Source organism: Saccopteryx leptura, chromosome 7 (assembly GCF_036850995.1).
Source record: "Saccopteryx leptura isolate mSacLep1 chromosome 7, mSacLep1_pri_phased_curated, whole genome shotgun sequence".
Taxonomy (NCBI): domain Eukaryota; kingdom Metazoa; phylum Chordata; class Mammalia; order Chiroptera; family Emballonuridae; genus Saccopteryx; species Saccopteryx leptura.
In genome coordinates, this window is record NC_089509.1 from 15,581,146 (window position 1) to 15,608,592 (window position 27,447).

General features: G+C 44.0%; 1 protein-coding gene across 1 annotated transcript in view; it reads right to left on the bottom strand.

Annotated features, from left to right (window-relative positions):
• NCKAP5 (NCK associated protein 5) overlaps nt 1-27,447 on the bottom strand; it is a 1,041,554-nt gene that overhangs the window by 102,369 nt on the left and 911,738 nt on the right. The window contains exons 11-14 of the mRNA XM_066346570.1: nt 15,107-15,208; nt 9,640-9,828; nt 2,402-4,067; nt 163-2,356 (exon numbers count right to left, since the gene is read on the bottom strand). Coding sequence (XP_066202667.1) covers nt 163-2,356; nt 2,402-4,067; nt 9,640-9,828; nt 15,107-15,208 — 4,151 coding nt within the window. The remainder of the gene's footprint in view (nt 1-162; nt 2,357-2,401; nt 4,068-9,639; nt 9,829-15,106; nt 15,209-27,447) is intronic.

Below are 27,447 nucleotides of genomic sequence, written 5' to 3' on the forward strand. Positions count from 1 at the left end.
TAAATTCTGGCTAATGTATGAAAGATTGCTGTTATGCATTTCTTCTTGTGGAAAAAACATGCTTGGTTGGCACTTAATGCTCAAGAAACAAACAACTATCCTTGTGGGTAGCAGGGGTGGGGGGAACCCTTGACATTACCACCCTCTTTGCTCATGCATTACCTGTTCAAAAGCTCTGTCATAAAGGTATCTTTTGTTGAGCATGTAACAGGACCGGGTCTATTTCTCGGTTCGAACTTCATTTGGTCGTAAATGCCCTGTGGTGTTTTCAGATTGTTCTTGTTTCGTACACCGCCGTCCGGATGGTCCGTCCGCTCTGCGTCCCTGTGAAGCTCCTTTTCTGTCTCGCACGGCAGCTGAGGCTTCTTTTTCTCTTTTTTTCTCTCTGATTTTAGCTGCTTACTTCCAAAGCCCAAGCCTTTGGAATCTTTCTTTTCCACTTTGGTTTTGGACACTTCCATCTTCCTGCTGCTGAGGGCGGGAAGCCTGCTCCTCCGAAAACCAAACCAGCTGGCGAAAGAAGGCCCCGGCCTCGGCTTCGCCTCCACAGACGGGGACTTTGTTTGCACTTGGCCCTTCTCCACATTTTCCTGAATGCACAACATGACCTTTTCTTCGATTGTGGGTGGGAGGGGGGCTTCTGGGCTCACGGCACTAGTCCTGGTTATAGAAGTATCTGGATACCTTCCAGACATTTCTGGCTTGGGGGTCCTGCTTGTTTCAAAGCTGCTTGGGCACTGTGTCCTCCCTGGGCTCTGCAGGGCTGCTGGGCAGGCTGCTGGGGTGGGTGGGCACCTGCAGCGGTCGCTGCCTGGTTCCTTGGGTGCAGCCACACTGGGGCACCCTCCCTGGCCACAGGCCTGCTGGTCTTCCGGTCCAGGGTGGGTGAGGAGGCCTTCGGATTGTGGAAGGATCAGCAAAGGCGACTTGCTGGGGCTCCCCTGCTGGCCCCTGGAGCTTCCCTGGCTCTCCAGGAGGCCCTGCCTGGAGGAGGCTTGCCCCAGGGGCCTCGCAGCACCGGGAAGGCTGTCAGACTTGGGGCTGGGAGGGGTCTTGCTGGGAGAGCCGTCTGTGGAGGAGCCCTGCCTGGTGAGAGAATTGCCTCTCTCAGCTGTGTTGGTAATAATCTGTGTTCGGACTCTGCCCGGCCCCTCCATGGGCGGCGTGGGGGGCTTGTCACCTGAGTGAGAACTGAAGCTCTGGCTGCGGGCCTTTGCTCCGTTCATGCCTAGAGCTGGTTTTAGATGTGGCTTGGAGGAAGGAGGTCTTTTCACAGACCTGCTTTCTCCCGCATCTCTCCCATCAGCCCCAGGGATGCAATTTTCCGATGACTCTGGAGTTGCTGTGTCCGAGAGAAGCCCGTCAGCCAAGCTGTCCTGTGCCCGCGACCCCGGGGGAGCCGCATGCCCCGCGCCCGCAGCGGTGCCCAGGCTTGCCGCGTGCCCCGCGCCCGCAGCGGTGCCCAGGCTTGCCGCGTGCCCCGCGCCCGCAACGGTGCCCAGGCTTGCCGCGTGCCCCGCGCCCGCAGAGGTGCCCAGGCTTGCTGGCCCCCTGCACTGCTCTGTGGTGGCCTTCCACCTGCTTGCAGCCACGGAACTTCTGGAGGCTTCATTGAGACTGTCTTTCTCGTGTTTCCCTGGAACTGTGGAGCTTTTCCTGAGCAACTGGGGAGACTTCATGAGAACTTTGAGCCCAACTGGGAGGCGAGTTTTCAAACCTTTCTCGTGGGCGCTTTGACAACCATGGGAGACATTCTGGCTGTTGGAGGATGGTGATGGGCTGCTAACCTGAGATGACAGCGACTCATTCACCCCTAAGAAGGAAGGCTTGGGTGACTTAGAGACACTGTCGTTCACCTGCCGTTTTCTTTCTGGAGACAGACTTTTAGAGGATATGTCCAGGGGCTCATGGGCTGAAGGGCAATTCTTAGGAGTCTGTAACCCTGTGTCTGTTTGTGGGGTGCCAAGTGTCTGGTGGGGTGGGGTTTTGGGAATACCTCTTTTTAGAGAGACCTTGGGGGGGCCCGGGGCCAGCAGGACAAATGCGCTGGAGGAGACATGAGTAGGGCATCTGGTTTGAATCCCCATTTCTGTGGAGGGCAGAGCGTCCGCGAAGGTGGGCTTTTTGAAGACCATGGAAGACTTCTTCCCCTGTATCCCTGTCTGGTTAGAAGAAATAACAGGAGCAGAGGATCCTTTCAGAGATGGCGACTTGAATCCAGTCCTGGCTGTGTCGCTGGGGACCCTGGTTCCGTGCTTCGCAGAGGAGGGCAGAGGCAGGCAGTCATAACTGGGCCCAGTGAGCAAGGAGGCTGACCCGCCTGGAGGCAGGGGACGTGGTGACTCCACCCCTGCTGCTGGCCCAGGGTCGAGGTGTTGGCCCCTCACAAGGTGCTCTCCACCGCCACCAGGGTCGAGGTGTTGGCCCCTCACAAGGTGCTCTCCACCGCCACCAGGGTCGAGGCGGGGCCCTGGCAGCCGCTGTGAGGCTGAGCTGTGACCCTGGGAGCCCTGGGCCGCTTCCCTTCTGCCGGACACTCTGGGGCTGTGGGGCAGCTGGGCCGGGGGGTCTGGAACGTGGGAGTCCGCCTGCACACCACAGAGGTGCCCCGGGCCTTCGGTCCTCTTGAGTCGTGCAGGCTTCCCAGAAGCGGAGGCTGTTGACTTTTCCAGAGTCCCTGGGCCAGACGAGGGGACACTGGTGGCAGCTTCGGGCTCTATCGTTTTTGATTTCTGAGGTGAAGACTTGCCCCTGGTGGGTATTTTTGTCAGACTCTGCTTCTGATAGACTCCCACGGACACTGGAGACTGAGCATCACTCTGGCATGCCACATTGTGGGTCAATTTGGCCAGTTTTTGTCTCTGTGTATTTTGCATGACTGCCCTGGGCCTGGAAGAGACAGTGGGGGCCTCGGCGACATTGTCTACACCGCCGCTGGGGGTATTTCTCACAGCTTCCTCTTCAGGTCTCTTTGCAAAGGTGTAGTCTCCTGCTGCATCTCCTGGCTGTAGGTGAGCAGTTCCCTGAGGTAGGTGGTCCATGTGTTCTGCCATGGGTCCAGTCGGGGCCTGACTGATGGAAATTTCATTTCTGGTAACAGAGACGACACCCGTCTGGTGAGAGCTGAACTCGATGGGTTCGCCATCCTCTGCATCAAATATGACAGTCACACATTCTTCTGAAGAAGTCCTTTTGACGACCCTTTGCTGCTTTATGAAACTAAATGTCTTTGGTTTACTCTCCAAGTGGATGAGCATTTGTTTTTCTTCCTCGTCAGGAGACCCAAGCTGAGACTGTCCGAGTCCCACGAGGATGTCCAAATTCTCCGTGGACTTGTCGGTGTCAGCCGTCAAGGACAAGTCCGAAGGGCTTTTCTCATTGCTGCTGTCAATGTGCAGCTCATCGAGGGGTTCGTTGTCATCCGTGTCTGAGAGCTGGAGGTTGAGAGCCACGCGGTCACGGCTGTGCGGACGCCTTTCTCGCTGTTCCCGAGGTACCTGGACACATGGGCACAGCTTCCTCCCCAAGGGGCAGTTGCTGGAACAACTGCTCAGCTTCTCAGGATTTCCCCTGGGGTAAACTGAGGACATGCCATCTGAAAAATGCTTCCCATTCAGCTCCCAGCTGACCAGACTATCGGAAACACTGTGGGTTAATTGACAGCCATGCAGCCTGCAGGCCTGGTTTGGGAAGGCCTGAATCAATGCTAAGGAGGAAGCATCCTCATCAGCATTGTGGGAATCTGTGTCATAAATAAATGCTTTGTGGGGATCCTGGCAGGGGCTCCCCATGTCTGCTGGTTTGCAGGGGCAACACTCCTTGAGGCTGCTATTCTTAATGCCTGGAGAATATATTCCTTCGTTTGAATTCATGCAATCTTTATAACCCCATTTGGTTATCACTGATTGGGGCTCAAGTAATACTCTTCGCTTCTGTAGCTTTCTTAGTCCTTCCAAAATGTGGTTTTCCTTGATACGTGTTGGAGGTAGTTCATCTGTAGGACTAGCAAAGCCACTTGGGAGCGAGGAATCAATACTTAGCCTTTGATCCCAGTTTTGTGATGATTGCTAGGAAAGAAAGTAGATATCAGAAATGATAGTCATGTAGATCACGGATTTATAACAGAAACATTCATCGTTGAACTTAATTTGTGCTAGTGGTTGGTAAATAAGTGCATCTATTCATTCATTAATGCAAAATTAGTCATCAACTATGTAGCAAATCCCCATTTTACCTGGTCCTGAACTCAGTAGTACATGATTTAAAGAAATCAAGAATACCCTCAAGCATGCACTCATCAGAAGAGAGGCCCTGAGCACCAATGACTGAAAGTCAAGGGCCCGGATAAGAAGTGCAGGTGTCATATGCACTCCAGAAGTTCAGAAGAGGGAGACGATACGTCTGTTTGGAAAAACCACATAAGGAAAGATGTTTTGTTTTTTTTTTAAACTCTATATACCCCTTGAAAGATAGCTAGGCTTGCCTTAGATTAAAAGTGGAGGAATGATTTCCAGTTATAAGAAATGCGATGGCAAAGTCTCAAATTGGGAAGGCATGTTTAAGGTACACGTAGGAAGTAACCAGACAGTATGGCCTCAGTGTATACGAGAGGTACAGAGGGTAGATGGGAAAGTAAGTCAGCCTGTATCTTTCTGGTCCCTCCCATTCTAACATTTGAGAGTTAGAATGTCATGTGACTTCATGACTCTGACCGGCAGTGAACACCTGTAAAATACGCCCATACATGTATAACAGTGGGGTATTTGCTGTTAGAAAGCGTAGTAATGATTCACCTACTAACTGAAAAGAGTCCATTTCTTGTCCTTTATACCTCCCCAAATACTAGGGTTAGTTTTAGATAGTGACCAAGAAATGCTGTAGAAAAAATACTGCATTCTACACAGACATTCCTTTTTATTATTATTTATTTATTTATTTATTTATTTATTTATTTATTTATTTATTTTAGCATTGCTAACCAGAAATGGAAGGGCAGAGGGAGGACAGTGACCCGGACTGAGCATCTGTTGTGTGCCAGCCACTTACACAGTACTTTGACTTAATTGTCAGAACACCATGAAGAGGACATTATCATCCTATTTACCAAGAAGGAAACTGAGATTCAGCAAGATCAGCCTGGTGGAAATCACATAGCCAAAGAAGAGCCTGAGTTCTTTCTATGCCTGAGTTCCAAAGTGGTTATGTTGGGACTTGAACCCAGGCTCTGCCACTTACTGGCTATGAGATCTTGGGCTGGTTCTTTCTTTTTTTGCATCTCAGTTTCCTTATCTATAAAGTAGGGGAAATAGGACAACCTGTTAATAAGTTATCCTGAACATCACATGAGCTCATACTTAGGAAGTGTGAACAAAGAGCCTGCACAATTTAATCTTGATGGCATACTGGAGTCAAATTTAGTCTCTGTTCCTCCCTCTGTCTTAGTCAATGTCATAATAGAGACCAGCTCTCTCCAACGGAACTTGCAGTTTAAATTGGTGGGAGAAGAGGAGATAGAGAGGCAGACTCCTGCATGCTCCCTAACAGGGATCCACCTGGCAACCACATCTGGGGCTGATGCTTGAGTATCAAGCTATGTTTAGTGCTTGAGGTTGATGCACTCCAATGGAGCTATCCTCAGTGCCCAGGGTGGGCCATGTTCAAACCAATCAAGCCACTGGCTGTAGGAGAGCCTTTTTAAAAGAGGCTGTATAATTAATGGTGAAACATTTCAATTAATGAATCTGTTGGTTTCAGATATCCACTCTGTACCCACATTAACAAAGAGTGAAGCTCCCATTGGCACAACCATGCCAGCTGACCCCTGGACCATAACTCTGAACACTAACCATGTGCTCATTAGCAGAGGTTGAAAATGCATCAGAAACTTATATTGGAATCTCAGATTTTTAGTAAGTTGTGAACATTTGTTTATATCTAAGATATTTTCATAAATATTACTCTTGCTTTCAATAATATATTTTGTTTATTGGTGCTTTATTTGTTATCTTCTTTTTCACATTATATATTTTCTTTAGAAAATTCTTTAGGGTCATAGGTTGCTCTAGATAGATGCTATTCCCTTCACCCTCCTCTTCCCCACATTATTAAAAACTCCTTCAGGCCCTGGCCGGTTGGCTTGGTGGTGGAGCGTCGGCCTGGCATGCAGGAGTCCTGGGTTCTATTCCCGGCCAGGGCACACAGGGGAAGCGCCCGTCTGCTTCTCTGCCCTTCCCCTCTCCTTCCTGTCTCTCTCTTCCCCTCCCGCAGCCGAGGCTCCATTGGAGCAAGGATGGCCCGAACACTGGGGATGGCTCTGTGACCTCTGTCTCAGGTGCTAGAGTGGCTCTGGTTGCAACAGAGCGACACCCGAGGTGGGCAGAGCATCGCCCCCTGGTGGGCATGCCGGGTGGATCCCGGTCGGGCGCCTGCAGGAGTCTGTCTGACTGCCTCTCCGTTTCCAGCTTTGGAAAAGTGCAAAAGAAAAAAAATAAAAAACTCCTTCAGAAATCAGAAAAAAATCCTATTAGTGAGGTTGGGTACTATAAACTGACCAGTGAGCAGACTAATACGGAGTAGATTTCTATGAATTTCCATGATCCTGATAATCACATTCACAACAAAGAAGAGAAAGCAGGAAAAGTACCCTGCAAGAGCTTGCAGAAGGATGATTTGTTGAACCCATAGAAGATGGGCTCAGCCTCTGCCTACCCACCCCTTCCTGCCCCTCCGAGCCTTCCCAGGCTGTGGGTTAGTTCACGGAGGGCCAGCAGCTGCCAACCTCCCAGCGCCCAGGATCTCTGCCCCCTGAGAGCAGCCACATTACTCAGTCAGGTTTCCACAGGAGGTTATGGTATTCAATAACTTGAGAAAAGTTTGAAACAATTTTGAAACTTCAACAATAGAAGCTTGAATCCCTGCGGGAGAGACCATGGTCAGCTTCATTCCCAGCTGGAAAGGCTGGAAGAGGGCTGCCCAGGGAGCCACTGGCCGAAGGGTGCTGCAGAGGTAGGGGCCTGGGTTCCATCCACAGCCTCTCTGTCTCTTGACTGAACAACTGTTCAACACATGTTTTTAAAAGGACATTCTTGGTTTTATTAGAAACAAATCCATCCCAGCAACTGGAACAACTCCCCCAAGTTTTAGGCTGATTCAACAAGGAAGCATAGCCGATGGTTAAGAGGGAAGGTTCTAGAATCAACTGCCCAGCTCTGTCACTTACTGGCTATGAGAGCTTGGGCTGGCTCCTTATTTCCTGGCATCTCAGTTTCCTCATCGATAAAGCGGAGGGAATAGGAGAACCTATTTAATAAGCTATCCCGGACGTTCCACGAGCTCAGGAAGTGCTACAAAAGCTGTGTGCGCATGGGACTCACGCACTGATTAGTCAGGCTGCTCCACGTGTGGCGGGCTAGAGTGTTTCACGTGGGCTGCCCTTCCGTGACGTAAACAGTACTTGTGGATTACCAAAGAGCCCTTGGCCATACATTTATTAACATATAAGTTAACATATTCACATTCAAATTCATATTATATATATTTACTATATTAGTTAATACTAAATAAGTGCCTGGCACATAGTAAGAATTGTAGAAGTTCCTTAAATAATATAAATTTAAACTGTCTCTTCAGGACCAGGTTTAGTTTGCTATGTCCCTGAGAACTGGGGCTTTTCTCTGTGAAATGTGACAAGGGTGCTGTTACTCCACGATCGTTCTGAGCCAGGACCCTATTAAATTTCCAGGTCGTGGCCACCTGACTGTGCAGGAAGTGTCATAAGAACCTTATTGCTCCTTTTTTAGAAAAGAGGTTTCCCTAGAAGAGAATTAATTGTTCTAATGAGAAGAATTTCAGCAGGAAGGAAGGAAGGGAAGAAGGGAGGAAGGGAGGGAGAGAGGGAGGGAGGGAGAGAGGGAGGGAGGGAGGGAGGGAGAGAGGGAGGGAGGAAGGAAGGAAGGAAGGAAGGAAGGAAGGAAGGAAGGAAGGAAGGAAGGAAGGAAGGAAGGAAGGAAGGGGAGAGAGAGAGACACAGAGAGAGAGAGAGAGAGAGAGAGAGAAAGAAAGAAAGAAAGAAAGAAAGAAAGAAAGAAAGAAAGAAAGAAAGAAAGAAAGAAAGAAAGAAAGAAAGAAAAGCAGAGAAAAGGTATGAGAGGGAGAGAAAGGAAGAGTGTGAGTAGAAACAGGAGAGCATGGGACTCTGGGAGCCAGTGATACTCATAGACAAAGCGTGGGGACAGCCCCGAGCATCCTCCCAGGAGTTAAGAGCCAGGGCTTTGGCAGCCATTCCTCCTCACTGCAAGCATCTCCTTCACCAGAGCACTTCTGATAAGTACCAGGCTCCTCACTTTGAATTAGAAATCTGGATCCAAGGGAATAAGCTCTAAATTTAAGTTTAAAGTTTTTCTTTGAGTGCTTGTTCAGAGTATGACAAAGCTACCTCTTCACCAATATTTTCTAGCAAGTATGAAATTTCCTGGTATCCATGCTTCTGAAATTATAAATTTAATTTGTAAGAATGATAAAAAAAGACCCCTAAATAGCCTGATTTGAGGTTTCTATTCTCTTTTCTTTGTTTTTCTTCCATATTAGGGAACTGCAAAACCAGCTATTTCAAAAACTTGGCTTACACCACTGCATGGAGATACTTGTATAAGATATGAAGGAGCCTTCAATCATATGAGCACTGTGCAGAGGCACTTAGCAATAGAGTTATTTAAAAACCTGGTAAAGGAACCCTGCCATCTACATAGGGACAAGCCAACCTTCACTGAGCCATGGTGCCTATCATCGACCATGGTATTTTCTCTGTTATCCCTCCCTCCAATTTATAGCCAATGTTTTATGAGGCCATAGCATTGAGTAGAGGAGGTTAATATAATACATGCTATTTCTGAACAGTAAATTCTTACAAAGTGCATGATACTTTCAAAACGTTTGGCATTGATTGAGATAATCCACCATTCCCTCTATTTTCTAGGAAAACAACAACATTCTCTTCAAGTTCCCATAGGATGCTCAGTCTAGAATGGCTTGGCAAGTGGTCTTGCTTGACTCTCATTGGCAGTGGACAGCAACATGTCTGTGAGCATTACAGTGATGGAGAATGTCCATAAAACTAATGGGAAATGTCTTAGCCGGTGAGAAGGGTGGCCAGGTCCACTAGGCAAGGGCTCCAGGTTCCAGGCTGATCGAGTCCTGTAAACTTGGAGGGCTCCACCAAAGCACAAAAGGAAAATGTCTTCCTCTTCCCGACTCCCTCCATGAAGTCCAGGTCATCTGGGGACCAATCAACATTCTGCCCCTCATGTGCTACGTGACTTCTGGCAAGTGACTTAACCTTTCTGGAGCCCAACTCCTCTGCCATACAGTGGGAATCCAGGTCATCTGGGGACCAATCAACATTCTGTCCCTCATGCGCTATGTGACTTCTGGCAAGTGACTTAACCTTTCTGGAGCCCAACTCCTCTGCCATACAGTGGGGTGAATAATCTCTCCCTATACTGTTTTTGCGAGGAGTAAATGAACAGGTACTTGGAAAAATGGTTGTTCCCTTCTTAGCCCTCCCTCCCACCTTTTACCTTCCTATTAGAAGATTCTTTTCTGGTTTACTCTGATGCTGAAGTGCCTTAAAGGAGGCCTTACCCTCTTCCTGAGATTCTTCCCATCATGCCATGTGCGGGAGGAGCCACTGGAGTACTCGCTGCAGGTGCTTGAAAGAGACAGTTCACTGCTGCTGCAGCTGTTGTGAGAACAGAGGTGACCAGGGATGACGACGCCCACGCTGGGGCATCTCAAAGCAGGGCTTCCAGATTTTGTATTCAGCTGGCATTCCTGCAAAAGTAGGAAAGCTCTGAGTTAGGGCTTTTCTTCTTGAGTAAATAACAACTCAACCTCCAAGTGAGGTAGAAATGACTAGAACAAATTAATCTTTTAGATATATATTTTAATTTTTTTATTTTAGTGAGAGGATGGGAGGCAGAGACACAGACTCCTGCATGCACCCCAACTGGGATCCACTTGCAAGTCCACAAGGGGATGATGCTCTGCCCATCTGGGTCTGTTGGTCCGTTGCTCAGCAACTGAGCCATTTTTTTTTTTAAGCACCTGAGTTGGAGGTCATGGAGCCATCCTCAGTGCCGGAAGCCAAGTTGCTCTAACCCAGGGGCAGTCAACCTTTTTATACCTACCGCCCACTTTTATATCTATTAGTAGTAAAATATTCTAACCGCGCCCACTTGTTCCACTGTAATGGTGATTTATAAAGTAGGGAAGTAACTCTACTTTATAAAATTTATGAAGCAGAGTTACAGCAAGTTAAAGCATATAATAATAATTACTTACCAAGTACTTTATGTCAGATTTTCGCTAAGTTTGGCAGAATAAATCTTTATAAAACAACTTAGTATAGTTAAATCTATCTTTTTGTTTATACTTTGGTTGCTCCTCTACCGCCCACCATGAAAGCTGGAATAGCCACTAGTGGGCGGTGGGGACCAGGTTGACTACCACTGCTCTAACCCATTGAGCCATGGCTACAGGAAGGGAAGGGCAAGAGAAAGAGAAAGAGAGAGAGAAGGGAGAGTGGGAGGGGTGGAGAAGGAGATGGTTACTTCTCCTCTGTGCCCTGACTGGGAATCAAACCCAGGACATCCACACACCAGGCCAACACTCTACCACTGAGCCAACCAGCAAAGGCCATTACATTTTTCTTTAAAAAGTGAATAATTATAATGCTGCCTACTTCCTGGGGTTACTGTGGGACCAAATGAGGTTCTAGATGGAAGCATAGAGTACACTATCTGGGCTCAGTAGGTGCACAGAGCTACCATCCTCATTAGGTATTACAATGGCAGTTTCCAATCTTATCGAGTCATGCAGGTGAAAGAGTAAAATCAATATCAAAACATGACTCTAATACTACAATTGGAAGCAAAGTGTATCTATGGCTGGCGGTCCAGCGCCCTGGATCCATGCTGCCACTAGATATGAGATCTTGAGCAAAACATTTAACTTCCCTGGACCTTAATGTTTTCCTTTGTAGCACGGGGCAGTTCTAGCAGACTATCCCTCACGGCTTGGATGCATCACTCTAAGTGCCGTGATGCATCACTCTAAGGAATCAAGTGCCTGGAACATTTCTGTACCACTCTCCAGGAAGCCACATACAGTGGAACACCAACCTCAGGACTAACGAGGTTCTGCTGTAAAAGATAATGGGGCTTTCCATATTAGTTGGCTGTTCAAAGGGTAAAGACCATCTTATCAAAAAGTTGTGGTTCCCATGCAGAAAAGTCAGGTGGTTCAAATTCTAGCGGGTCTGCAAAAGGCCTGGGTGACCAAGTTGTAAACATCCCAACCCTTCTTGACAGCCACTTTATAGGCTCCTAATGTAACAGATGAAGCAACACAAACTGGACAGGCTAAATTAATTTAGCATCCTGGCCACAGGAACGGAATCTCTCCATTACCGTCTAATTCCAGTCTCCTATCTATATAAAGCTTTGTCTCAGGAACTCCTTGATGAGGAACCATCTGTCTTTGTGTCACTTGCAGAATGGCAAAGCTTCTTGCTTATGCAATTTATTGACACTTTATGGGTGCCTTTAGTACCTGAGTACTTATCAGTGTTCTCCAAATGCAATTCCAACTGACGGTGACTGAACACCAGCTCGGGGGGAAAGGAAACGCTGTTCTGAGACTACTGTGATGAATATAAACCCCACCTGAGTACAGAGGGCATGTTTAATTGGCTGTCTAATCAATATCCATATGCTTAATGATGTTAGATTTGCAATGTTAGGTGTCTGCCTTGCTATTGAGATACTACCATTTTGCTGCATAACAATCTCCTTAAGTGATCTTAAAATGCCAAAAAAAATTTTTTTTCACTACTCTGTTTTCCTCTCTGAAATATGACTTTAAATATAATTATAAGGAAAAACTTGTCTTAAAATCCAGCTTTAAATGCTATCTATTGATTTACAATCTTGTTTATGGCTGGATATCAGTAAGGGGAGTTCATATTTGCATCTCCACAGATGCCTCCAGCCAATGGTCCTATTGCAAGAACACCTAGCAGTCACGCTTCAGTCCCCGCATGCGTGCAACACGCACCCTGAACGAGCTCTCAGAAGTATCCCATCATGCTTCACTTCCACAAGTGTGCTTTCTCTCTTCTCCCTTCCCTCCCTTCTCTCTCATATTTGGTTGTTTGAGTAAGCCGGGTGCTGAGTTCTCTTAGGACTGGCTTTGTTCTGACAGGCTGCTTCCCCTCCAGAGAGGGACTGGGTCTGGGTTCTGCGAGGCCATTCAGACCCAAACTTCTCTGGCGGCCCTTCTCCCACTTTGCATGGCCTCCAGTCACAGTTCATATCCTGCCTCCTCCCAAGGTCCGGAAGCATATACATGACTTCCCATCTCTCCCACCTATCCCTTCTCACTACACCTATCAAAATACACCTATTTCTACACCTAATTCCACCCCCAGGCCTCTTTGAACACGGAAGCACCCTTGTCCTTGCCTGGTTGGGGCCTGTTTCTGTACCTGTGGTAGAGATGCTGGAGTAAGATGATAGGAAATTAGAACTCAGAAGGGAAGATGAAGGAGGAAGAAACTGCTGCCTCTCCCTTGTCCTTAAACTTGAGCTCTCCAGATGTGACAGAGGATCCTTCTGTCACCTCCTCTGGGAGGTGGGGGTGGGTTAAGCAGAGAGGTGTCCTGTAAGCCAGGATTTTCACACTTTAATGTGGATATGAATCACCCAAGCTCTTGTTAAATGCAGATTCTAATTCAGAAATTTTGAGGTGAGACCTGAGATATAGTATTTTGAACAAGTTCCCAGGTGCTTCGATGCTGCTGGGCCTGGGCCTGGGCCAGAGGGAAAAGCCCCTAGGAGAAGCTATGAGAAGGATCTACCTCTCATGTGGATTTTATGGTGGCAGGCTGTGTCATCTCACAGTCTGACCTGGGCTGGGCTGAGCAGGACCGAAGGGATGACCTAAGCCCACCCATGGGCTGGTGGACTAAGGAGTGTGTGCTTGTGTGTGAGTGGGGGTGCATATGCATGTGTGTGTGTGGGTGGGACACAGAGTAATTATTTGCAAAGAAGAGAACGGGGCTGGTCCTCCCTGCTGGGAAGTTCTCCCACCATTCTTCCACCTTAGACAATCGATGTTTGAATTTAATAAGGGACCTGTAATCTTTGATATCATGGCTGCAAAGTGAGCTCTTTTTCCAGCAGTTTTTTTTCTTCATCAGCACATGATTATTATAGAAGATTATCTAGTCCATTGAGTAACTGTTCTGTGATTGAGCACTTGAACTCTGAGGCCATTTATTTTGTTTAAATCTGGCTATTCTACTTGCTAACTGTGCCCTGGGGAAAATTACTTCACCCACCCATGCCTTGGTTTCTTTCTTTGTAAATGGAGATAATGAAAACACCTACCACATACAATTACTGTTAAATTTTATACTAGCCCATGGCATATAGCAATGCTTAGCAACTTGTATCTGTTGCTGCTATTATTAAAAATGTTTTTATATACATGTCTTGGCTCTTTAACTGAATCACGAGTTTACAGCCTCCCTAAGAGACCCTAATGACAGTTTTCAATATGCTATCATTGTGTCACACCTCGCCTGTAGGAAACATGGTAAGCAACAGCCAAGCACGGTACATTTGTTTCCAGGGCTCACGGATGCAAGCTGCGGGAGAGACTTGCTAGCAGATACTTCCTCAGCTATCACTCTCTGTTTCGCCATGTGCTTCTGTGGCCGCGGCACGGTGCCATGTGTTTATGGAGAACAGAGAGAGGGCTAACGCAGCAGAGACCTTATTAATGCCAATGCTGTTAGCAGGTACCAGGTTAAGTACATTTCACATACTATCTCATTTAATTCTAACCACAACTCTCAGAGATAAGATAGAAACATCATTATGCTAATTTCCAGGTGGGAAAACAGGCACTGAGGTATTAAAAGCAAAGGTCAGGCAGCCAATAAAGATTCTGAATCAGACCCAGGTCCCAATCACCCACCATGCTATACAGTAAGGCCCTGGCCCTTCACAACAGCAGAACCCCTGGGCATACACAGATCACCACGCATCATACTGAGAAGAGTTGTAATTAGTAATAGATAATGATTATTAAAATTCTTCCTTCCCCTCAAAATGCATATTGACTTCCACTGCAATATTATCTTATTTTGATTTACTTGGCAAATTATACCATCTGCACTATTTAAAGTATATTTTAGATTACCATCTCAAATCACTCATATGCTTTAACACCCTTATTGTGAAAAATGCAATACAAAATCCATAATTTTAGTTAGAAAAAGGAGACAAAGAATGAAGATAAGAGTTGCTTGGGTTAAAACTGCACACAAAATATTCCTGACCTTAAGGTCATATTATAGATTAGATGCCATTAAAGTATTCATAAATATTTAAAGTGGCAGAATTCCACCAAAATTTCATTCCAATCTAACTTGAGAATATTTACTTTCCATATAGAATATCCTATCTAAACCTATAAAATTATACAGTGAAATAAAAAGCCAGTTATCCACAAATGTTCATCTGTCACTGTCTTATGCCTAACATTTTCATTTTATATTTATTTGGCTCTGGTGTTTATCAAGTTACTTTTTTTATGTCAGTGATAGTTAAAAGCCGTGCTGGTTAAAGTTTTGCCAAATAAGCAGAAAGATAACCCTAGCCAAAGAAAAAAAATGTACAGCCCATGAATTTTTAAAAGTTCATACATAATTTATCATAAAAGTAGGATGACTAATATAGAACATGGGCTTTAATACAAAGCTCCTTGACCATTTTTCAGAGACTTTGAGATGTAATCAATATCCAAAATGTTCTCCTAGGAGCAAAGCCAAGATTTATGATATTTTTGCCAAGATTGCCACTTTCTGCTCACTCGATCAGCTGGGGGGAATGGCACTGAACTTCAGAGAACACATGACAGGAGAGCATTCTTATCTGCTTAACAAAGCTTCAGAGATGCGCTTTTTGGCTCACTCGTGACATCATCTCTGAAGGAAAGGAAATAACCGCCTAGACGAGTGTTCTGAAGGCGACGGGAAACTCACGTGCATCTCGGCATCAGTTCGTGACCGCGTCAGACTCCGGCTCCTCTCCACCTCTGAGAGCACGTCCCCGGATGACAGATCCAAGATGTGTGAGTGGAGTTTCTAGGTAAAGAGCAGAGACACTGAATCATGATGATTTAATTGTTTTTTTCAAAATCCTGCCTTTGGACAGGTAAATCTCAAAAGAGTTGACATTTCTAGATTGGATAATACACAGCCTAAGTCAAGACCATTTATCGGCACTCTGTATACATGCATGTACAAATTACAGCTTATAAACAATAATCACTCTTTCACAGTCTATCATCTGTGATGGAAAATAAGCTGTAGGGAAAAATAAGTAGTAGTTGGAAAATAAACGAGAAAACTGTGACTACCCCTATACACTTATTGGCTGGTATCAAAATTAACTTTTGATATTTACATGAAAAAAAATCACCATATTGACCTTACTATGTTGAACAGTGGTTAAAATCTGAGCAAATAATTATAAAAGTGACCTTTTTCTAAACAGCATTGATCTTGTGAAATCTTCTTTTGGACACATTTTAACTCAAAGTCATTAATGTCATCTGTTAGGAACAATTAATGTGAACAGAAAATAATTGCATCAGGGATCTGGGGACTTAGATTTTGGGCATTAATATTCACACACTACTTGATAATATGCTCAATTCTTTATTTCAGCTTTGCTTAGAAGGTCTTCTAAGCTAGGGACATTTCGCTATATTAATCTTTGTACTAATTACTGAGGCTTTTCTGTGGACATTAAATTGGATCTTAATATTTAGTTGCAAATACAATAAAACTTGTGATTTACGTCTAATGTTTCTGCCAGGCTGCTGTCATTTTTAAAATGGTACTTGTAGTCTGGTTTCTCTTGGTTACAACTTCTGTGACTTCAGACAGTGAAAATATCAAATCCAGTAAGCAAATAACGTGGCTAAGCCTGCCTCCCACGCCTCTAGCACATTTTCCTCTTCCTCTTCCTCCCCGGAAAAACCTTGCTGCACACTGATGTTGATACGGGAAATATCTGAGACTCCCCACCACTAACTGACATTCAGATCATCTCAGAATGCTGGGGTGGCCACATGGGTTGCTTTGTCCCGGCAGATTCCCCATGGTGTCAGCAGGGACAGTAAACAGCACTAAACTGAGGCACATTTGCTGGGTTCCCCGTGAGATGCCCCTCAAGCTTAACCTGTGTGAAAGCCAGATAGACTTGGCTGGCTGGTCACCGACCAGGAGTTGATTCTGAGCCTCTGCAGGCTGCCCGCTAGGGCACACTGTGCCATGTCCATCCGCGGGAGCAAGGCCTATGGTCAGTGGTCAGGAGTGGGTCAGTCTTCAGCAGGGCAGCTTCAAATCACTGCTTGCCTCAGAATTACATTCAGTGTCTTTTTTTTTTCAGCCTATGTGGAGTTTATTTCACCAAAAAGGGCATAAATCCTAAACTGGCTGCCTGTGATTTTGAAAAATCTAATTTCTCCAACAAAGCTAAGACATCGATAGGAAACGAGAACCGGGACATTGCTTTTGCCCAGTTTCTATAATCGTTACCTCAAGCTCCTTAGACAATCTGAGTTTTCTTGGGGCAAAGATTGTATAATCCCCAGGACCTGTCACAATGTGTAATATTCAGTAAGTACCTAAATGATGCTTCTTATAGTCTATAAAGAAGATGTCCTTATATTTTTCCCACCCACATATGGGTTTTAAAGATTGGGAAAGTGCCAAAAGAAGTATAATGTTATGAAACCCAAGAATACATTTATCAATATGCAAGGAGTCCAAGAAGTTATGGGAAATGACATTCAACAAAAAATAATGAATTTGAGTGGTATATCATGTGATTTTGGGGAACAGTCCTTAATGATTAGTTATCTGACTTCTCATTCAGTTCATGGTTACTGAACTCTTTCTTATCAGATATATGATGTCATCCTTTGCTTTCTGCATGACTATATGTATGTATTAACCCATCCTCCTAAATGGTGTGACATTTTAGTGGTTTTTATCCAAACGGTCAGTTTCCTACATTGATATAGGTAGGACATGTTGGAAAAGGGACAGACCCTAGGGCCAGGGGCCAGGAGGCCTGAGTCAAGCCCTGTCTAAAGCACAGTATTTACCAGATCTTGGGATGTAACTGTTTCAGATTCCTCACCTGAAATGCAGGGATGAAAGTGGCCACTTAACCCACCTCAAAGATAGGCAGAGGTATTGCCACAGACAGAAAGGATAATAAATAAGACAGTTTGCTGAAATTTACACAATCTTACACCAATCGTCATAACTGAGAATTGGTGGTAGGTAATTTCTTAAAGTCTAAGGTATAAACGAATCATTTGTTTTATAATTTCCTTATATGTAAGGCAAATAAAAATTGACTCAGATAATAAATCTACTTCTGTGTTAAGGCTGTAGAAAAGACAACAGCAAGAAAGTATCATTCTTTCACACAGTTCCCTTAAATAACACAAAACTCATAAGCCCACAAATGTTACACTTCTCGTTACAAGAGTTTTAATAAAAGGTTTCTATTTTGACACTTACATATGTATATATAATATTATCATAAGCATATTCTCATGGACAGAGAGAGCCAGAGAGAGAGCGCAGGGAGAGAGAGAAAGCCCATCACCTTTCAAGCTGGCTCAGTGATGCTATCTGTGCTTGTTTGGGTCGAAGTGAAAAGCAGGTAGAATGTATACATGGAAAACATGATTAAAGCAAATATGTCTCCTGGGGCAAGAAAAACAAAATGAAAATAAACAAATGGAACTACATCAAAATGAAAATCTTCTGTGCAGTGAAGGAAACCATCAACAAAACTAACAGACACCGTACAGAATGGGAAACAAATATTTGCAAAGGAGACATCTGATAAGATACATATCCAAAATATATAAGAAACTCATACAACTCAACATCAAAAAAAAAATTAAAACATTCTGATTAAAAGTTGAGCAATGAACCTGAATAGACATTTCTCCCGAGGAGACGTGTAGTTAGCCAGCAGACATGAAAAGATGTTCAATATCACTAACATCAGAGAAATGCAAATCAAAACCACAAGGAGATATCACCTCACACCTGTCAGAACAGCTCTCATCAAAAAGTCAACAAACTGCAATGGTGGAGAGGATTTGGAGAAAGGGGGACCTTTGTGCATTATAAGTGGGACTGCAGATTGGTGCAGCCACTGTGGAAAACAGTGCAGAGGATCCTCAAAAAATTAAAATTGGAACTGCGTTATGACCCAGCAATTCTACATCTGGGTATTTATCTCAAGAAAATAAAAATGCTAATTCAAAAAGATATGTGCACTCCTATGTTTTACGGCATTATTTACAATAGCCAAGATCTGGAAACAATCTAGGCGTCTACTTTTAAATACATGGATAAAGAAGATGTGCCACACACACAATGGAATATTAGTCACGAGAAAGAATGAAATCTTGCCATTGGTGACAACATGGATGAATCTAAAGGGTATTATAATAAGAGAGATAAGGTAGACAGAAAATACTGTATAATTTCACTCATATGTGCAATCAAAAAATAAAACAAAACCAATGAAACAAAGAAAACAAAACAGAAAGACTTACAGATACAGAGAACAAACTGATGGTTGCCAGAGGGGAGGGAGGTGGGGGGGTGGGGGAGTAGGGTGAAGAGGAATAGGAGGTACACATTTCTAATATAAAATAAGTAAGCCACAGGGATAAAGTACAGTTTGGGAACACTGGCAATCATAGCGTAATAACTTTGTACGGTGGCAGATGGGTACTTGACTTATTGTGGTGAGTACATTGTGAGGTATAGAAATCTTGAATCACTATGTTGTACACCTGAAACTATATAATATTATGCCAACTCTACTTTAATAATTTTTAGTTATTACCAGGAAGTATAACTAACAGGAGAATACCACAATCTCTTAAAAAAAAAAAAAAGCCCACCTGCTTAGAGGACAAACTCTGCATCACATCATGTCTGTAAGCATCTTTATGAATAAAATCTCTCACCTGAAATACTTCAAACTTAAGTTCTTTAACCTGCAAATCTGGATAAATCCTGGATTTAGACATACTCCTTAAAAATGTTTTAGACAGAAGAGGTAGCAGGATTATTAAGGATAGGTTTGAAATTGACCTTGTATCATCTCTCACGTTACCTCAGTAACTGAGATTCCACCTCATCTTAGAAATAGGGACTCCTCATCACACATTCCCAAGCAAGAAGTTAGGGAGGTCTCTTGGCTCAAATGCTCCCTTTGATGACAACAGTCTCTGCATCTTTCCTGCCGGACAGGTCCCACTGTTTCCGGGATGGGCCCCTCTCACTTCTGAGTTGATGCTCTGGTCTTTCTTTCTATGCCACTGTCTCTGCTCCTGCCAACTGACACCTGCCCTCTACTCCTCTACACGGGGTTGCACTAACATCCCACTGTGAGGCTGTCGGTGTCATTGCTTGTCCACAGTGGACCCCTTCACCAGCTGGATAACATCACTCCCCCATTTTGGACCTTCAGCTAAATTCACAATTATTGAATTGCTCCTACATGTAGGGTCAGGTCTGTTTTTCTAAGAGTGATCAGCTCTATGAAAATGCAGGCCAAGCCCTATATTTCTGCTCTGTGCCTGTGCAAAGACTGGCTAGTTGTCATGGAAGCTATTCCCTCTCCTTCTGGACACTCAGTGAGACAGCATTTCCCAGCCTCCTTTGCAGTTAGGTGTGGCCATGTGATGTGATGAGTTCTAGTCACTGGAGTGTGAGCAGAAGTGATACGGGTCCTGACCCATGAACATCTCCAGCATGGAGTGCTCCATGCTCTCTCCCCTTCCATCAGCTTGATGCAGCCAACTCCATGTAACAATCTCAGGAGCCACATGTTAAAGATGGAGCCACCAAGTGGAAGAAATTTAGGTTCCTGAACTGCGAACTGGAAGAGTCATTTGGGGGCCAGAGATAACTCTTTTGGACTTTACATGAGGAAGAAATAAACTTACATTGGGTCTGAGTCGTTATTCATTGAGGGTTTGTCTATCACGGCTAATATTAACTTGGATGATACAGCCCTCCTTGAGATAAGCACTCTACGGGTTAGTGACTCAATATCTGCACATCCAGGTGTCCCCTGCTACCCAAAAGTATAGCATTCCTAGGAAACCTTTCCTAAGCTAAAATGTTACAAAGCGAAGAAGCAATTACCACGAATTTACATGGAAATATTTAAGAGCATTCCCAGAATCAAAATTCAACACACAAACAATGTCTTTATTTTGTTCACCACTTAAGTAAGTCCAGTTCTATGATAAATGCCACACCCATACAAGCCCTCTTAGGCTTTTCTGAGACCTTATGACACATTTACTAACAGATGCACAAAATACACTGAGATAATGCCCAGATGCCCACAGATGCAGTTCATAGCTCTGCTGCTTGATGCTGAGCTGCTGAGTTGAGCATGGCTCCCGGGGAAGGAAGGTGGCGGCACCCTCACTGCTGGGTGCACGCTGCCACTGTAACAGCTCAAGCAAAACAAATGCTGAATGCTATTTTCACTCTTCATCTTTTTTATGTAAAAGCAAAAAACTTCTTCAGATTTCTTTTGTTGTTGTTACCAAAAACACACACCAATACATATCTTCAGTTAAAGTGGTGTAAGGCCAACTTTTGGAAATCAGGGGATACCTGTATTCACATACACACGTATACATTACATATACACTCACACACATATTCCACATGTATTTATAATGTTGATATCCACAGAGGAAGGCCACATCTCACACTGAGGACTTTCAGCTTCATGGGGAAGGTCTATGTTCTGTCCACATGCAGGGGCAGGAGTGGGGGGAGGTCGTGTGATGAGCCACGGCACACGGCGATCCATAGTCAGAACACTCACCCCATCACAGTGTAAAACACCAAACTCAGCTTTGCAGACTTGGGTCAATGACATTAGGGGGAAGAGCCTGCCTTCAGCCAGCAGCTCTGGCTTCTCTGCACAGTTCTGAATCTGAAATTCAAGGCAGAGAACAGTCGCCCTTGTCAGACTGCTCAGGACTGGCTGTCCCTTCTAGGGCAGGAGGAAGGGGGAGTGGCCCCTTCAGAGAGGTGGGCTCTGACGCTGCAGCTCTCCCATTGACGACACTGGTGACCATGCAGTGGAGCCCAGACCCTGGGACCACTGTGCACTGGGCCTGGCAGAGCAGGCCTGCAGGCCACGCCCCCTTCCCAACCGTCTCCTCCCCGCCCAGAGGAGGCTCTCTGGTGCTCAGCGGAGGCTTGTTACACTGCACAGAATTCTCCCTCTGGGCTTTTGCTCAGTACAGAGATGATGTCTTAACTTGAAGGCCCTAGTTGCTGAGGTCAGGGAGACAATGAGTCCTTATTCAGTGGCATAAGGTGAGGTTAAAAAGCAGGCCATTCTCTGAGAAATCTGGGCAGCATGGAAAAATCAAGTAAAATAGGAGATGAGCAGCTTTTCCATTTACTTCCCAAAATTTGAGAAGAAATGTGTGAATTTTTCCATGTTAGGATTTCAGGAGCTATTAACTCAGTTTAAGATGTAAAAAAGGAAACACAAAAGGATTATTTAACCATTGCTTCCTTCTCTTCATTCACATTTGTTAAGAATTAATCTAATATTGTAATCATGCATATAATTATTTTCCCCTCTAACTAAAAGCCAAATATCTGTTCACAAGAGAAGTCCTGAGAGTGACGGTGACATATATCTGATTAATGGACACAAATAACTTAGATTCAGCAACAGAAAGCAAGCGTGAATTAGTGTTTTAATCTGACCTGCTTCAATGCCCTCCATTGAATCCTTTGTGGATTCTGCAGGATTGATATCCTGAATCCCACCTTGGTCCTGTTTTATATTCTCCAAGGTTGCTTCTTCCCCTTAGCACAAAAGGTCTCTCAATCAGACGGGATGGCATCTGTGCACACAATTCTTGAATTCCCATTTAGAACGTGAGAAACTGTATTATTGTCACAGACCTGGTGCTGACTTTACTAACCACATTTCTCTGAATTCTATACACAACACACTCCACCCATTAGCAGGTATTTTTCTACTCTCAAAAGTGCATGGGAGGACATTTATTTTTTGATTGGATTGTTTTTTTCCTGGTGTTGAGTTTTACAAGTTCTTTATAAATTTTGGTTATTAACCCCTTATCAGACGTATTGTTGAATATGTTCTCCCATTGTGTAGTTTGTCTTTTTATTCTGTTCTTATTGTCTTTAGCTGTGCAAAAGCTTTTTAGTTTGATATAGTCCCATTTGTTTATCCTGTCCTTTATTTCCCTTGCACGTGGAGATAAATCAGCAAATATATTGCTGCGAGACCCTAAGAACACCATAGCACTGTTCCAAAAGGAGAGATGCACCCCATGTTTATGGCAGCATTGTTCACAATAGCGAAGATCTGGAAACAGCTCAAGTGTCCGTCAATGGAGGAGTGGATTAAAAAGCTTGGTACAGCCTGACCAGGCGGTGGTGTAGTGGATAGAGCGTCGGACTGGGATGCAGAGGACCCAGGTTTGAGACCCCGAGGTCGCCAGCTTGAGCGCAGGCTCATCTGGTTTGAGCCAAAAAAGCCCACCAGCTTGAACCCAAGGTCGTTGGCTCCAGCAAGGGGCTACTCGGTCTGCTGAAGGCCCGCGGTCAAGGCACATATGAGAAAGCAATCAATGAACAACTAAGGTGTTGCAACACGCAACAAAAAACTAATGATTGATGCTTCTCATCTCTCTCCGTTCCTGTCTGTCCCTGTCTATCCCTCTCTCTGACTCACTCTCTGTCTCTGTAAAATATAAATTAAAAAAAAAAAAGCTTGGTACATATATACTATGGAATACTACTCAGCCATAAGAAATGATGACATTGGATCATTTACAATAACATGGATGGACCTTGATAACATTATACGAAGTGAAATAAGTAAATCAGAAAAAAACCTAAGAACTATATGATTCCATATGTAGATGGGACATAAAAATGAGACTCAGAGACATGGACAAGAGTGTGATAGTAACTGGGTGGGGGGAGGGGAGAGGCACAAAGAAAACCAGTTAGAAGGTAATGGAAGGCAATTTGAGTTTGGGTGATGGGAATGCAGCATAATCAAATGTCAAAATAATCTGGAGATGTTTTCTCTGAACATATGTACCTGATTTATCAATGTCACCCCATTAAAATTAATTTTTAAAAATGTAAAAATATAAATAAATTAATTAAAAGTGCATGGGAGGACATTTAAAGGAGGAAAGGAATTTTCGGGAAGCTGCCCACTCACCACTGCATCTGCAACCATTGAGCAGCCTCCCTGCGCGGCGGAGGCGGAGTCCTGCCGCGCTGGGTCCCACCGGGTCCTGCACACCCTCCCGCTCCTGCCTGCTCCCTGTGTGAACGCTGTTGCTCCCACTATCATGGCTGGCTGCTCATTTGGACTTGGCCTTGTCACCCTCCTTCACAAATCTGGTGGTCTGGGTACTAGATGGATTTTTCTGTATGAAAAATTTATTGATTTTTCAGCTTTAGTTTTGTTTTCAAATCCCCCTGTGCACTTCAGAGAGCTGACCTCAACTCACAGCTTCTGAAAAGCTTCCTAGAGTCCCATTTTTCCCCCTCCCCTCAGCCCCAGGCTGACCCTGGCTGTATGCTTCATCCCCTTGATCTTATCACAAGGCAAGCAAGTCTAGAGTAGGCTGTTAGGAAATTCTGAGTATCTTTTGATATTGCTAACTGCAGATGATTTCAACTTTCTGCATATCCTGTTACGGGGGAGAAAACAGTTGTGGTGGATTTAATATATGTTTAAGAGACTTGGTCTGCATATGGCTCTGAATTAGACATAACCAGGTGAATAAGCCTTGTTCCTTCCGTTGGGTAATAAGGCAGTTTTCACAGGTATGCATAAGGCTCTAAAAGAAAGTTCAAGGAAATCTTCCAAAATAGCTCAGAGTCTGATTAAGATCATTTTTCTTTGGAAGCACTACTCACTATCATTTGATCATTCCAAAACTGCAAGTTTTACCTTAGTCACACTCTAGCCTTGTATTTTTGCCATACTCAGATATGTGACTTTTTTTCCATCAGCCTTTTCAAAACTCATCAAGAGATATTGTGGCAGACCCTTGGTTCACATTTCACAGGGTTCATTCTGTTCCATTAAGAATTTATTATAAAACTGAATATTGCATAACGGCATATTACGTAACTGAGTATTTTATGGTCATTCCTAAATTTACAAAAATTTGAGCCTAGGGGGAAAAATCTTTTAGGATAAAAGCTGATATTTAATTAGTTATGCCATTATTTCCATTTTGGGAATCAAAGCTAAAACACAGCATTGCACTTGGTCATCTTGCTGATGCAACATGGGTATGCTTTTTGAATGTTCTCTGAGGGCCCTTTAAAAAATGTCCACTGAGATCAGATCTCACTTCATAGTCTGAAAGTTTTATAGCTAATTTCGCTCTCTCTCCCTCTCCCTCTCTCTCTGCCATCTACAGAAGTGCGTGCTGCAATGATTCTCTTCCCTGACAACTTCCAGACTTGCTTGCATATCAATCTTTAGGTGCCCTGGGTGTATTCTGTCTCGCTCCGGATGGCGCCTCTACAGATGACATGGTTCTACATCTCTTTTCTACTTCTCCGGATCCAAGGTTATAAAACGCTTTTGAAACGATTATTCCACAGCTACATTCAAAACTTTCTTCAAGGGTCTCTGCTGCCATGACAACCTGATTATCCACTGGCTGCCTACGGGAGCAGCATTTGGTTTGGTGACAAGGAAGTTTATTGGGGCCTCTGCATCCTAGACTGATGACTGGAGCATCTCACAGCTGCCCTGTCTCCCAGAACTCCACTAATACTGCCCGGTGAACCTGCAGGGCGTGGGAGAGCAGGCAGATGGGGGAGGAGGCAAGCAGCAGACCTGGTCCTAGGGGCCTGGGGCCTCCACTCTAACTGGCACAATGAGAAGCATTTATGCAGCATCTACTATACACAGAGTCCTAACTATGGCTATGCACAGACTCGAGGAAGCTAATTAGTGGAGCCTATAATATCAATTAGGAGCCTAAACACATTTTAAAAAATCTTTAAAGCAGAATATGCAAAAGAGATCTGGGTCATAAAGGTTATATGGGGGCAGAAGAGGGGGTCAGGTTGGGGGTCAGTGTAGTAACACAGTTAGATATGAATAAGATAATAGTCTGTGGAATTTGGCTACTCTCCAACTCCCAAATATCTTGGCCTTTTTATACACACACACACGCACACACACACGCACGCGCACACACACACACGCACACACATGCACTCACACACACACGCACGCGCACACACACACACACACACCCCCCACACACACACACACACTGACTCAGAAACATTTATTACATAGCTGCAAAGTGACAGTGTTGGGAAGCAGGATGCAGGTATGCAGGTGAGGGTTTCTGCAGGTCACTGCAGCAGCTGAAGAGCCAGTGCCTGAGAGTGAGTCACATTTGTTTGCCTGTGAGCCCCAGGAGCCTGTGAAGCCTTCCTTTTGTCTTCTTTTGACTCTGATCTGAGAGAGGAAGTGATTCAGCACAGCCTGAGTGAGACTATTCTGGGATCTAAGAGATACAGAAGTGCCTTGAAATTTCCATTTTTATCACTAATTACTTTAATAGGTACTTTAATAAATACTTTATAATTGTCTCCCCTGTTTTGTAAAATTATCTACACTGTATTTTACAGTATTAATCAAGCTTTCTTTTTTTAAAGGTCTGCTGGATTTCTGAAGCTTTGTGCCTTTTACACATGGGGAAAGAGATTTTTCCCCTGAGTTCATGAAAATAAAAGAATTACGGGGAAAAAACAACTTGACCTTCTTCTTCTATCAGACTATTGGAAATCGCATCAATGGTCAATGGAGTCCAAGGCACCGTTTATTTGGAAGAAATGATGAGGTGCTCTTTGGGAAGGAGAAACTGTGTGTAGTACCTTCTCTAATCTTATCTAATGAATCTGCAAACTGTGTGGAAGAAGCTATTATCTTAATTTTTAGGGATGAAGAACTCAAGATAACCAAAGCTAAAAGAAGGTATATAATGTCACAAAATTATGTTTCAATAAATGGTAGAGCCAGGATTCTTAGATCTACCTTCCTTCCAAGTCTAAACTCTTTCTGCCTCATTCTGCTTGCTTTCTCCTTGAATGAAGGAACTGATAACTTCAATGGTCTCTTTTGCAAGCTGAGTTGCCTATTTTTGCCTAAGTGCCAAAGTCCATAATTTGGGTTCCTCCCATCAAGTGACTACATTGCTTTAGGTATTTTCCTTCTCAAATCCTTTTTTAGAAGTAGATAATTGATAACTGGAAACGAGAAATAATAACAGCAACAGTAACAACAATAATTGCGAACATTTATTGAACTCTTTTAAGCACCAAGTATATGTTTCATACATATTATCCTTCTAAATACTATCACAATATCCATAAGGGCTACGACTATCCACATTTTACAGGTGAAAAAACTCAGTGACAGAGCTAAAAATCCTGTCTGAGGTCACATAAATAGTATTTAAATCCCAAGCAGTCTGATTAATTCTTAACTAATACTCTTTTTTTTTTTAAACTAGTACTCTTAATTCTACAATTAAAGCTGAGTAATGATAGTTTGTTATAAACAATCTACTAAAATAACAGTATAAATTAACTAGACAAGATGAACAGTATAGAATTTATTTTTTTTAAAGAAATAACTGGGCCTTGGGTGGGTGGTTTAGTGGATAAGTGCCAACCCAGTTTGTTAAAGGTCTCAGTCAACCTCTGGTCAGGGCATGTATGGGAAGCAACCAGAGAGCAAAACTAAATGGAACAGCTGAGTGAAACAATGAGTGATGCTTTTCTCTCTCTCTCCAGTAAATGAAAAAGAAAAAGAGGGAAATACCTACAAGTACAGCATCTTACTATACTCACCATAATTAATTTATTTATTCAACATAAAAATGAGACTCAGAGACATGGACAAGAGTGTGGGGGTTACAAGGTGGGGGAGAGCGGAGGGGAGGGGCACAAAGAAAAACAGTTAGAAGGTGACAGAAGACAATTGGACTTTGGGTGATGAGAATGCAACATAATCAAATGTCAAAATAACCTAAAGATGTTTTCTCTGAACATATGTACCCTGATTTATCAATGTCACCCCATTAAAATTAATTTAAAAAAATTTTTCTATGAGATGTCTGAATAAATCAACATTCCTAATGATAAAAAAATATACTTTGATCATTATCATCATTATTATTATTGTTCTCTGT